The sequence below is a fragment of the Triturus cristatus genome, chromosome 7, assembly GCF_964204655.1.
Source record: "Triturus cristatus chromosome 7, aTriCri1.1, whole genome shotgun sequence".
Classification (NCBI taxonomy): Eukaryota; Metazoa; Chordata; class Amphibia; order Caudata; family Salamandridae; genus Triturus; species Triturus cristatus.
In genome coordinates, this window is record NC_140590.1 from 1,545,571,684 (window position 1) to 1,545,585,336 (window position 13,653).

Consider the following 13,653-nt stretch of genomic DNA (forward strand, 5'->3'; position numbering starts at 1 on the left):
GTGGTGTATTGAGCGCGATTCTCCCGAGCTTTGTTTCTGTGGATTGCCTCACTCTGAGAAAGCTTGATTAAATGATGGGAAATAGTGCATTTTTAAATTCAATTTTAATGCTTTGCCAAAATGCATACATTTTGCACCGGCATTTCTAATATTCTCGGCATGCAGTTTGACATGGTCTCCTTTTTTCAAAGATCTAGAATAGTATCCTCCTTAGCTCTGCACCCTTCACCTCCATGAACTTTCTTTAATTTCCCTATTGTGCCCCTTTCCCAGTAGATTCTAAACCGGTCGGAGAACCTACTTCAAGGGGGCAAAAGGGAAAACTTAAAATGCTAATTTTACAATCTGTTTGTAGATATAAGCGCTGTCAGTTCATTGTTTATTGCATATGGTTTAAAACGGCAGTTAAATTCAGATATGTATCACAACTCAGTTAACTACGTGTGTCTTAAAAATGCAGTGGCTAAACATTTTTCATGGGGGCTTGGCCGCCGAAGCTCCGTTGGACGAGAGTGCTCCCGTGATGTCAGACACTGCCCTGATAATCCCCTTTGATCCATGCAATGAATGCAGAGTTGACCCCTTCCACTGCCTGGGGGTCACCTGTCATGGTGTCTCTGATCCCCACAGCTTCTTGCTGTGACCACAGCTTTGACTGGAGCTACGGCTTCAGAGGTGTCGCAGTGAAGGGTAGCCAGGGAGCCTGAGTCTGCCTCCTTCGCCTGCCCGCCCGTGTCGGGTGGGCGTTTACCACAAATCTGGTATACCGGGAGCTCCTTTACTCCACCACCACATATTTCCTCCTTTAAAAGACACCAAGATTCTGGCCCTATTGCTGACAGCCACGTGCAGCAGCTCTATCACTGGATTGACTGGGACTGTGGGGGAAGACGCCATCTAGGTGACCTAAGGACAGTGGCATCTGGTGGCCTGGGAGCACTGCGGGGGTTTAACTAGTGTCAATCACCTCTTCTGCACCTCATGAAGTCCTCCCAGTCTCATTGGCCTATATCTAGCCCTGACGAGGTCTTCTAGGTTTGCTGAATTACTGGTGCGCCTGACCTACTCTACCTGCTTTATTGAGCACTAGCTGTACAGTATTGGGTTCCCCCTTCCACCCAGTATCAACTTCAGGGTGACCGGAATGGTTATAGTTATGATGGGCAAGGGCATTCCACAACAGGAAAGGCTTCTCTTTGATTCTAAGACTCTTCTCTACAGGGACTCCTCAGGCATTATCTCTGAGCCCCTACCAGGCTACAGAGACGAGAACCCCCTGATTCCAATTCCACAGCAGCTGTTTTTCATGAACTTTGCTCCCGTTTGCAATCCATTGATGCCATGTTCGTATCCATGGCCACTCGCCTTATGGTGCGCGTGGACAGGCAAACCGAGCTGATTGACAGTGCAGAACAGCAGAAATTGGACCTCAAGTAGGACTACACTGACTAGAACTAGAGTAGCCAAGCCGGAACAGCAGGTTTTGACCATTAATGTGAAAATTGAAGACCTAGAAGCACACTCCTGAAGCAACAATATCTATATTATGGGTATTGTGGCATCCACCAACACTGGTCGTATGGCACCCTATGTTGAATCCTTGCGTGTATCGCTTTTTGAATATCAGAACTTTTCATGTGCATTGTTGGTGAAGAGGGTACACAGGTTGCTTGGTACCCGCCCCTCTCCTGGTGCTCTTACATTTTTAGGACTGTGACACTGTTCTTTGACTGGCCCAAGACAAAGTCTCACTCATCCCAGACTTCACAGAGGCTATGCAGGAGGCCTGACACAAATTTACTGAGGCACATCGGTTTTGCGACCTCGTCGTAAAATATACAGTGTTGCTCTCTGTAAGACAGAAATTGAAATTCAACTGCAAGTGCCATTTCTTTCAGCAAGTTCACGGGCCCTGACATTCTACAAATTACTTCCTGCCACCGGGTCGGTAGCAGCGTCTCCAGCGAGCCTGGCTGGGAGGTCTCGCTCCAGTCCGATGCGATCGGACACTTCTGTGGACTGATCAGATAGACCCTCTGGCCTCTCTCCTCCTCATTACCGATTATTTTATTTTTTTATTGTATCTCTGCACACACCCATGTGGCTTGGATGGGACTATGATGATGCTATTTCTCCCTGACCCACTTCCCTGGTCAGAGCTACTGGTACTGAATGGGAAAGCCTTTGGGGGGGCACAGTATTTTATGCACACACACCTGCTAGATTATGATTTCCTTTCTTATCTCTCCTATGTACTATGACACTTTTAATGATGTGTATCACCTCCTGTTTAGATTTGACTTTCCTATGGGAACTTCTGTTTGGAGATCCAGCTCTGGATGTGTGAAAATTAGACTAATGTCTGCTGAACCGAAAGAAACACACAAATTATGTGATACAGCATCAGACAGTAAGCCTCATAAGAAACGCCCGATTTGTATAATTTTCATGTTTACTACAAGAGGCTTTTATATCCAGTAATTCTAGTTGTCTTAATCAACAATGTAGAAAGCACCAAGACACATTAGATGTCATGCATTCCACCAGTTCGTGATGAACTTACTTACCTGCATATCTTGAGTAACAATATTGACACATGTTCATGAGGCTAAGGGCATCAATATCTTCTTTAAAAATCTGTTACTTATTGCAGCCTTTATTACAGCACTCGTAACTATTTTGGAGTTAGAGTTCTCCTCCCAAGCAGCCTTAAAACAAGATTTTGCTAGCATAGCTCTCCCATAACCAGTGGAGTCAAGGTTGCTACTGCTATTTTGATACCTTTTCCAAAACCTACACTGATGAGCCACTATGGTATTTAGCTTCGACAACTGAAGGAAATGATAAAAGACTGCTTTATTGACAGTCTTATCATTAGGAGTTATACCAAATTCCAGGAGCAGCAGCGACTGAGGTGTTAATCTTCTTAGGTTTAATAAGTACCTGTTGGCGTTACATTACATTACCTTCAAATAGTTCCTTATTGAGTGATTGAAGACAGTACATGAATACATTTATTAAGATGTAAGTTTAATGATGAATCTTCAACAGGTGTTCAATTTATGAACCACTGAGTTTACTATCAAACATCTTTAGCAGGTTGCTGGCACTGAGGACTTTGCAAATGATGTTACTTGTGGCCTCCGTAATAGAGAACTAGATATTATCACACCCAAGTAGCTATAGTTATAGTGCAGCTTTCTATTCAAATTAGACCAACTATACTCATTAAAGGGTCAATGGGACACTTTTTTTGTTGCTGCATGATAAAGTTAAATGCAAATTTACAAAGTGATTTTGTCGCGGAACCAATGTTTGTTTCTGAACTCGAGAACAAGGAGAGCACAAGGAATCCACTTCACGAGTTACAACACTCTATGTAAGAGAGCAATATGTATTAACTAAAAAAAGGGAGCTAATGGAATATTCTGTATACAGTCAATAGGAAAATAGTAACCTCCTTATTTTGCCAATAAGCAGTCCATATACATCAAGCTCATAGAAATCCAATGTTGATGTTTCGACCCGTATGAGTGTCAATTTTTGGAACCCGGTTTGCCATCCATACGAAGGCCCTACAAGTACTTCCGCCCTCCATTTAGTGGTGTTGAGGGAGTATCCCTTTCTCTTGTCAGGATGAAGACCCAACTTCAAAAATGTCTTTCTATTAGTAAAACATGTTTATTTGTTGTATTTGTGACATCACTTTCACAAGCACTGCAACGTTTTTCAAATTGTGGAACACCCTTATGTGATACATTGGCTAATGCAGTTTGATTCTCTTACATAGTGTTGTGTGTGGCCAATGCATAACTCGTGAAGGCGATTCCTTGTGATCCCCTTTTTTCAGAGTTCAAAAACACAAATTGGTTCCCCCAACAGAATCACTTTGTAAATTTGTATGTTGTAGATCCAGGTTCTGAGGGTTACCGAGCTTACCCACTGTAATTTAATTTTTTGCATGATGAACAGTTAGTACTCTGTTTTTAATGAGCAGTTGTAGTACTGTTGATTTGAAAGTCAGGAGAGTCCCTGCTGAAGCATGTTCTGGCCACAGTCTCAGGGTGTTTCTGAGAAGTATCTAGAAGAAGGGACTAGGGCTTGAAGTCTATACAGGGTGGATTTGACTGTTTTACAAAACCCCATTCATCCAAATGTCCCAAATGGCTAACGTGAATTGTATAAAAGTAAAAGTTTAGGGGCATAGTCTGTGCGGCCAAGATAGCGGGTGCTCTTTATAGCTCTCATGGACCTGCTCGTACATCTTGAGTAATCCTCTTGCTTGATCGTTTTAAAACCGTCTTTACCAACCTGCACAACTTTTGAGGTTTGTAAAGATATTGGATGAGCAAATCCCTGTTGAAAGATGTTGCAGGACCTCTAAGTACATCCCGAGGCCTGTACGGCGTGACCCAGTCAAAATGGAATGTCCACTGCTAACAGTGGCCCCCTTAGCTGATCGTGCCAAGCTTGGTTGATGCTCTGGACTGGAGGACTCTTGAGGCCCCCGCCGGGTGCTGAACTGCTGTTGCCTGCTCAGGGTGAGTTTGGGCAGGGGATTCGGGTGTCAGGGAGGCATGCTTCAATGAGGGCTCCTGAGGACCTATGAGCCCCCTGCTGCAATAAGGGAGCCTGTGGAAGCTCTGGGTTGCGCCAGTAGAGGTAAGCTGGGTCCGGATGAGGACATGTGACTCCTGGCCTGGCTTGGCAGGTGAGAGGACTGGGCCCCAAACGGCCTCGGGTGCTACATTCAATGAAAATTGTAAAATTATTTGAAAGTTTACGAGTGACCACAGAACCTATCTCGGATGGGAAACATCAATGGAAGTCAGTTCTTGTGTGTAATACCTTAGAACCTCCCATTGTATACATTCCTTAAACAAGCTGGAAACGCTGCACCCATTTTATCTCGGAAAGAAGGACAGCTGTGCAAATTTTGGCTGATGCTGCACTGAAGCAGAAGACATTTCACGCCCAACTCCGGGTTCAGTCATAGCTGTTTCCATGCGTGGAGGCAGGATTTGTGGACTTTTAGAGACAGAAATTATTTTTTGGACTGCTGAAAATGTAGCGGCATGGCAGACTTTAAGCCGTCAGAATTATAGGTGTAGGTTAACAACAAGGATTCACAGGATACAGGGATAGGACAGGTTATTGAGCATGTGTTAGGCCCTTCCAGACAGATTCTCACACATACTGTAAAGTCTATACAGCGTGGATTTGACTGTTTTACAAAACCCCATTTATCCAAATGTCCATGTCCATGAACATCTCTCGGCCATGATTAACTTCCCTCAAGCTGCATTGGCTGACCTCCAAAAAGAGAAATATTTTTAAAAAGTTATACATATGTCATGAAATACTTTTCCACCATCAGAAAGTCTTTCTGTGAGTGGTTGTATCCCAGGCAATATATGATCTTCAATGCCAGTGTGTATGTCCTGGATGTTTGCAAACCACATACATTTTGTTACTTTTTGATTTTGTTTTCGGTTCGAATTTTTAAATTGAAGGTTTCTTCATATATTTTATTTGAACGCAGTGGCACATTACAACGTGGCTAATCCCGCCACCCCCCCACCCCCTCAAATAAATGTTACGAGGGGCCTCTCTGAGACTTCAGACAGACGGTCTGAATGCCAGCACTTAGCACTCAATCAGGTCACTTAACATATCTGTTTATTTATGTATTCAAGTTATTTGTGTAGGACAGATCTTGCCACAAGGACAACAAAGAACTTCATATGTAACACGGAAATATCACAAACTACTGACTTATTAACGGGAAATCAAGGTGTAGCAGATTTAAGGTCTGGTTTAAACTTTGACAGTTTGTTCACTGGCAGAATGGATCCATGCTTGATTAGGTCACCCATCTGTCCGTTGTGCTGACTCCAGGGGTGCAGAGGTCCGCTAACTCCTGATTTTGGGAAAAAGTTGAAAATTGATACTAAACCAAGCAACCTATCTCACTGCAAATCAATGCAGCATATGAATTGACATTCATTGGACAGTATGCTTGACCATAAAATAAATGGTACTGCCGAGTAAATGCTTATAAAACTAATTTATACATGACAAAATTCCATGTATTTCTTAACGATCTTCTCTTGAGCATATTTGATTTTAGACCTTTTGCAGGTGATCATGACATTTGTTCCTCAGGCAGTACCCTTTACATTTTTATTAGTTAATTAAAACCTTTTCTACTTTTAAGAATTTTTTTTTTTTACATGAAGGCGACTCTTCACTCCTAAGAGAATCTTTGTAACTAATATATTGCTTTTTTATACCAGTTACACAACTTTTAACCTAGTGTGCAAGGCACTTCGAGGACATTTGTTTACATTCAAAACTTTGGTTTATATTTGATGTTGAGAATTACCAGTATAAGATAATTATCAGTGTTGTATGATTTGTATCAAAGATTTTTTTTTTTGCTTTAGTGTTCCACTGCCTGATGGCTGAAGGAAATGGTGTGCTGGGAAGTGAGACTTTAGAAGAAACCGAGTCAGAAAGTGAAGGGGTCCCAAAACACCAAACTTATGTGTGCTCGTTGACTCCAGAACTTGTTGCAAAGGCACGCGAAGAACTGCAAGAAAAACCAGAATGGAGGTTACGTGATGCCCAGGCCCTCAGGGACATGATCCGGAAAGAATATCCAAATCTCCCAACTCGTGTGGATGATGCTTTTCTTTTGAGATTTCTTCGAGCCAGGAAGTTTGACTATGATAAGGCCCTGCAGCTTCTAGTAAACTATTACGAGTGTCGAAGGAGCTGGCCTGAAGTTTTCAACAATTTGAAACCATCTGCAATCCAAGCTGTTCTAGACTCTGGATTTGTAACTGTTCTGCCTCAATTGGACACCAAAGGACAGCAGGTTGTCTGCATCCGTCCAGGTAAATGTAGCCCTTTGAAAAGGAGTAAGGGTGGATTATGAAATGCATTTGTTGAGTCCTACATTAATGTTTGTTCCCATTTCCCAGTCCCATATTTTACAAGAAAACGTGGAGCACCCAGCCCTCAGATATCGGCTACATATGAACTGTTTTGGTGGTGTAATGACTTCAATGTCCCAAGAAGTCATGCTTACGACCTCAAAAATCCACAAAGCTGTTGAGATAAAGAAGCTGTCAGCTAAATTTGAATCTGATCTTCCTCCTTGAACCTTAAATAAGTTTATCCATTTATCCATTAAAATATTCTTTTGTCGCAAATGTTTTGTTGAATCATTTGCCACTCTTGGTAGACCAGTTGTCAGTGGCTCATCATGTGACCCAAAATGATGGCATTGTTTACCACTTAATGTTAGGCAACACATTTGTTACCTGGGCTCTACTCCGTAAAAGTACCTCCATTACTTACTATTGTTATGCTCTCAAATTATTCATTTTAGCCAACAAAGGTCATAGACACACTTTATATTTGTTTGACTTAATCTATGATCATTCCAGCTACTCTGTAGAAGGCTTGTAGTCCTCTCTTGCTGAGAGGAAATCCTGATGGTTTGTCCTTTTTAGGTCTGCATCCTCTTTATGGGAATTGTATTTGCTTTAAACAATTGCAGCTGTTCTGTGGACAATCTTTTACACCAAAAATAGTCATAAAGGCTTATCTTGTAGACTAAGCAATTAACCATTTATTTTTTTCCCAACAATATTTTATTGTGAAAAGGAAGGCGAAAAGAGTAGAGGTTGTACAGCAGGTGTAGTGGGTATGGTTTTAAATAGCATCTTTAGTACATAGTAGCCATAGAACAGCAATATGAGATATCGAACACCATGTCTAATCAAGCTATCCTGTCCAAGAAATACCATTCTGTGTCACTGTCGTCTAATTTATTTCTCGTAGCGCAGTAGCAATCATTGCTCCAGGTTTTAATATGATTACTTTAGGCATATCTCAAATATGTTTTACTTATTTATGTGCATCTCTAGCAGTGCAGGTTGGAGCTAAATGAAAATAATGTGCTTGATTTTCAGTAACCGGTGATTCTTTCTTGAACCATGCTTTACAGAGTCTTTTTTCATTGTTCCCACCGACACTATCCACAAGTCCCTGTTAACCTTTATCGATATGTATTGGATGTCCAGAGCATCACCGATTAGATTGTAAATAGTCCATCAATTAGAGAGGTCCATAATTGAAAGACAGACAAAAGATCGACAATTCCATTAGTTTTTATTCTATTTCTTTATACAATTCAGTTTCAACAACAGCAGACACGTGTTTCGTCGTATTCAATGACTTTTTCAAGGCTGTGGAATTAAACAAAACATGGATTGTCTTAGATTGTACATTTCACCAAATAAGATGACAGAATGCAAGTACAAAGAAGAGTATACTATGAACAACTCCAGAGACAAAAATGGTTGAAAACACATAGTAATCTTTAGATGAATCGTCCACAAGAACATCAAATATCACAGGGCAAACATGAAACACAAATATTAAACACAACTGATAAAAAGTGCATTGACAATATCCCAAGCGTGAAAATATAATTCAAAAACACCTAAAAATTCAATAAAAACTAATTAGTATGTGAACAAGGTGAAGATAAAGAAAAAATATGTGAAGAAAAACCTGTGGACAAACTTGAAAGAAAAGTTAATCCGAAAAGTGATGTAGACCCCAACCAAAACGAGAAGAAAAGGCACAAAAGCCCTCTGTGATTACACAATCCTTAGCCCAAAAACAGGGTGAAAAGAGCTAGGGGAAAATGTTCTTGATAAAGCTGCCTCCAACAAGTAGTCAACACAGATGGTTAAATCTGTGGAAATGAGAAATTAAAATCCTAGTCCTCGGAGCCCGAAGGTAACAAGTAAGAACAATCTGTGAGTATATTACTTCCCACACAACTTCACGGTTAATATCCACGCGATGGTATGCAGTGAGAATCATGTAGCTGTAAGGAAAAGAAAGAGAATGAGAAAGCGAGACGGCCAGGTCCAAAAATAAGGTGAGATGGTATCACTAGGACCAGGAAAAACAATCCTCAATAAATGCAGTCTACAGTTTATTGAAAAGGTACCTACAGCAGCTACAAGCGTATACACAGTTGTCGAGAAAAGGTTGAAGTACAAATCTGGAGCATAAACCCACAAAACCAGTCAATGAATTAGTAAACAGCCTAAGTCTAGGGCAAGTTGAAACAGGAACCATGTGACATGTGAAATTTACACCCCTCATTTCCAATTCGTATGTGGCATGAAGAAACAGACTGTCTAAAGTCAAGTTACAAAAGTGAGAATTCATATTGGGTAATGAAACACAACACCGAAAGCCGTTTGGCATTTAAACAGAGAGGCGGTGAAACAAGGCCATGGTCGCATACAGTTAATGTGTCCCGCAAACCCCACCATGTATTTAACCAAGCAATAACCTTGTCACACAAAGGTCATTAACAAAAATATATATGTGCGTCCGTTCTAGCAAGAGCCCTAATAAGCTCTTGTCTTCGTATTGGTGGACAATCTAAACAAAAAAAGGGGTATCGTAAATGTGCAGAAAATCAAAACGACATGACAAGAGTTTCATTGTCATGTGTCTCAAAGAGAGCCATGTCTCTTCCAAAAAAGCGAGAACTCTCCAACGCAGAGACAACTCACCGGCTGTGTATATCTAAGTCCGCGTGAATGTGTTCTAGGGGCCACTCAGTGTGGCTCCTAATAAGCAGAGTTTAAAGTTATGCACTGGGCCATGAACATAGAAAAGGATGTCACATGATCAAAAAGGCTCCATCGGCAAAGAAAAGACGAGCGCCATGTTAAAGTGGAGTCTAACTTCGTATACCCAATATTATCTGATCTCTTGTTCACAATATTACACAGAGTAAGTTTAACCACAAATACATTTATGAATGATCACATATTAATTTAAAAATAAGTTTAAGAATGAATTCTGTACCAGTACATGTAGCGAGAAACCATAGCTATAATATCGCACAAACGCGAGACAGTCCTAGAAAAAACCTTTTTCTATAGTGGGCATCCGATCTCTGTTGTTGCCAGGAACTCACAAGCAATGCCTAGCGGCCAGGAATATAGCAGATGACTATAGCCAGTGAAGTATAGAAAATTAAAATGGAAAAATAAATTCAGCATAAAGTATAAACGTGACATTAGTTCAAGTGAACAGGAATATTGCCACAGCCACCATGTGATCTTCACATTGAGTTTGAAAAAAGAGGCCATTTTTGAAAGAGCCCGGCGACAAAGATAAATAAGAAATCTAACATTCTTAATTGGGTACTGCAAGCGTATGGCAATATTCCTGTTCACTTGAACTAATGTCAGAGTCCACAGGGCCTGAAGGCGCGCCGGCGGGTTCGGGCTGCCCAGAGATGCCTGTATCGCCTCGTAGAACGTACGAAGCTGGGCGGGAGTCACTCCGGGTCCCGGAAAGGGAGGTAAATGCGGAGTTGACTCTTTGGGTTCCACGCATGGAGCCGCGGGAGGGGCACCACCCGCGTCCCTCGTCGGGTCGGCCGACTGATGGGGAGAAGTCGAAGAGCGATGATGCTTCTTCGACTTCTTCTTATGCTTCGACTTACCTGACCCCAATTGTGAAGACTTGGAGCCGAAATGATGGTGGCTCTGCGATCGGTCCCTTGACCTCCCTCGTGACCGGGACCTCAAACGGCGCAGTGCCGACTGCCAGTGCTCAAGCAGCTTTCGGGACCACTCCCGCAAAGCCTTCGGCGCCATCGACCGGCAGTCGGAGCATGACTTGGGGTCGTGGTCGCGTTCCAGGCAAAAAAGACACACGCAGTGCGGATCCATCACCGACCTCATCTGATGACAGGAACCGCATGGCTTGAAGCCGGGCATCCCTCGTGCACCTTAGGAGTCGAAGACTCAAAAAAGAAGTTGACAAAAGTCGAGAAAAATTTAGTCAAAAAATGACTGAGGTACCGCTCTTCCCGGATCTGCGCTGGCTGGCACGGAAAAAGAAAGCACTAACGTCAGCACGCGAGGGCGGCGTCTAAGTAGCTGCCGCAACGCCATCCCGGCGACACAACACCTGACGTGGAGCCGACCAACGCCACCTTCCGACATGCAGAGGTACTGCTGACGAAAAACATTCCGGATCCAGTCTTACGCCTGGGGGTAATTCTAAGGTAAGGAATCAATAACTAACGTGTTTCTTTCAGATGTTCTTTTATCTGTCTTACAAATATGGACCTGTCTAATTGACAGACTATTTACAATCTAATTGGTGGGGCTCTGGACATCCAATGAATATTATTTGTATATCGAGGAATGTCTCTGACTTACTTTACACTATCAGGGGGGCATAGTGTTTTTTTTGTTCCATTGAGCACACTTTACGGTGGATGTGTTAAGATTGTTTTCCTGAAAATTATGTATGTGCTAGCAACTTTACAGGCCACGGCTACCCTCATGTTTGTTTAGTAACCTTTTATCTATGTTTACATTTATTTACTACCAATAAGTTCTTACACCCACCCTAAGTATTGCAGTTCCACTGATTTGTCTGCAAACATCAATGGACTCCAAACTCATAAAGTCCTGATGACCTTCTAAATAGTGCTACCCGGTAAAAACACCATCCATACACTGAGATTTGGGGATGCTAACATAATATGATTTACTGTGCTGATCTTTCGGGAAATTTCAGTGGCATGTTTTTGCTGCTGGTCCTTGATTGATTGTGTTTGTTGTATATAAACACTTTTTCAAATTTTCAGTGTGTGTGATTGCTTACCATCTCTTTGTTGGTCAGTGATACATAAGATGTACCAACATGTATTACTGTTAAGAATAAAATTATCCCAGCTACACACTAGGGGCAACTTGCCAGATTGTTTTACAATTAGGTGATATTTTGGTAATCTTTTTCCCTCACAATGAAGAAACCTACTAATATGAATCTGTGAGTCCACCTTGCAATATAACTCAAGGCCATTAGTCACCAAAAGTCTGCAGAAAAGGACAGTAAAAGCCTTAATTTAAATCAAAGTGAAAACCATTCGTTATAGTCATTCAAGCACTTCTCCACTGGACCACTGCGTTTATGAGAGCTTATGGAATTTTTCCAAGTCAACTAATTGTGTATTTTTGGCAATACAATAGATTTTATAGAGGCATAGTAATGTTCTCCTTCTAATTTCTCGTGTTCTTTTTCCAACAAACGATATTTAGTTGGCAGTGACATTTTAAACAGTGTATTATATTTTTAGATTTACAGTTAGTACGTTAGCATAATAATATCCATTCTCTGTGAAGGTTTTGAATCTTCGAATTTACCATATTTGTGCACTTCATGCTTGAAGTGACCTCAACGCTTATAAACTTCAAGTCTCAGTATAATGTACTTAATATAGTTACTTTATAATCTACCTTGTGGAAATGCACGAAACGTGTGTGTGTGTGGGCATCTTTAGCTTTTTTGACTGCACCTGGAGGCTTCTCTGTTGGATAAGACTGCTGAGTGGCTTTGCAGATGCCAATTTGATTCTTTATTTGGTTGCTCAATGTGTCCAAGGTGCTGACACAATCTAACTTGAGGTCTGTCTTTTTGGTTGTCAGATAGCCTCTTTAAGGATCATAGCAAGCATATCTGCTTCCCAAAAGTAATCATTCTTGTTAGTACAATTTCTCTTCAATCTGAGGAATCAGCCAAAAAGAAAATAATCCCTCAGATTGAGTGGGATGGTGGCTGAAGCACTGCAAGACAATATTGTCCCCCGGGCATTTGGTTCACAAAAGTGTACACACTGTTTTCATTGGACATTATTTGTAGGCCCAAGAAACGAATAGTGTTTGTTCCATCATAAATATGATGCATCAGTCTGTTTGATCCATTTAAAACATCCATCCACATTTTATCCTCTGGCCCTTTAAAAATTTCCCACCTGGTTGCCCCAGTTTCACTGTTCTCTGGCTGACCAGCCTGTACTTTCCCATACCTGCTGCCACCAAGACAGGATTCTGACCTCCTGTCAGGCAGTATGATCACTCTCAGGAGTCTGGAACAAAGGGCTGAGCAGGAAGGAGGTCACACCTCCTCCCCCTCAGGCAGGCTAGTGAAGTGGCACATCAGAGCTGTGAGCCAAAAAGGCTTCACTGCCTCGTATAAGCATTTGGGCTGTCCTCTGAGGTAGAGAGAGCTCTCCCCTTGCCCCAGCTGTGCTTGCACCCGGGTAAGGTGAGAAATTAGGTATGCAGGAGGTGTACACCTCCCAGAAGGCTTGCCACACCTCTAGGGTAAGCAGCCTGATCTGTACTCCTAAAATAGAATTCTGTCATCTTTAGGAGGGTAGAAACAGTGGGTTCTGGGTAGAAAAGGAGACCTTTCTCTTCCGTGCCAAAGTGGCAGTATCAACAATACATTCAAATGGCACTTTGTGGTTCCGGTGTCCTGTTTAATACCACTTTTTTCACTTCTGTATCCCGCCTTGGAGAATACTGTTCTAGTGGCTCTCCGTATCAACTGTCATCAGAGTATTTGTGACTGGACTCCAAGGCGATTTTCAGTAATAGTTGTAAAACCATACTGTCTCTGATTTAATCTTTGGCATGAAATGAATACATCAGCATATTGGGGAAATGGTTCAACAAATGATTATCACATGAATGCAATTAGGGGTGCAGGCAGGTTACATGCATTTGTATGAATTTTTGATAA

The 13,653-nt window shown here is 41.9% G+C and overlaps 1 protein-coding gene across 4 annotated transcripts in view; it reads left to right on the top strand.

The window, feature by feature from the left end:
* TTPAL (alpha tocopherol transfer protein like) overlaps positions 1 to 13,653 on the top strand; it is a 44,257-nt gene that overhangs the window by 10,130 nt on the left and 20,474 nt on the right. For 3 of the 4 annotated variants that reach the window (XM_085619319.1, XM_085619320.1, XM_085619318.1), the window contains exon 2: positions 6,447 to 6,899. In XM_085619319.1, the coding sequence (XP_085475445.1) occupies positions 6,461 to 6,899 (439 nt within the window). In that variant the 5' untranslated portion in view covers positions 6,447 to 6,460. Of the gene's footprint in view, positions 1 to 2,299; positions 2,411 to 6,446; positions 6,900 to 13,653 lie in introns of those variants that run through there. The other variant, XM_085619317.1, reaches the window with a different exon arrangement.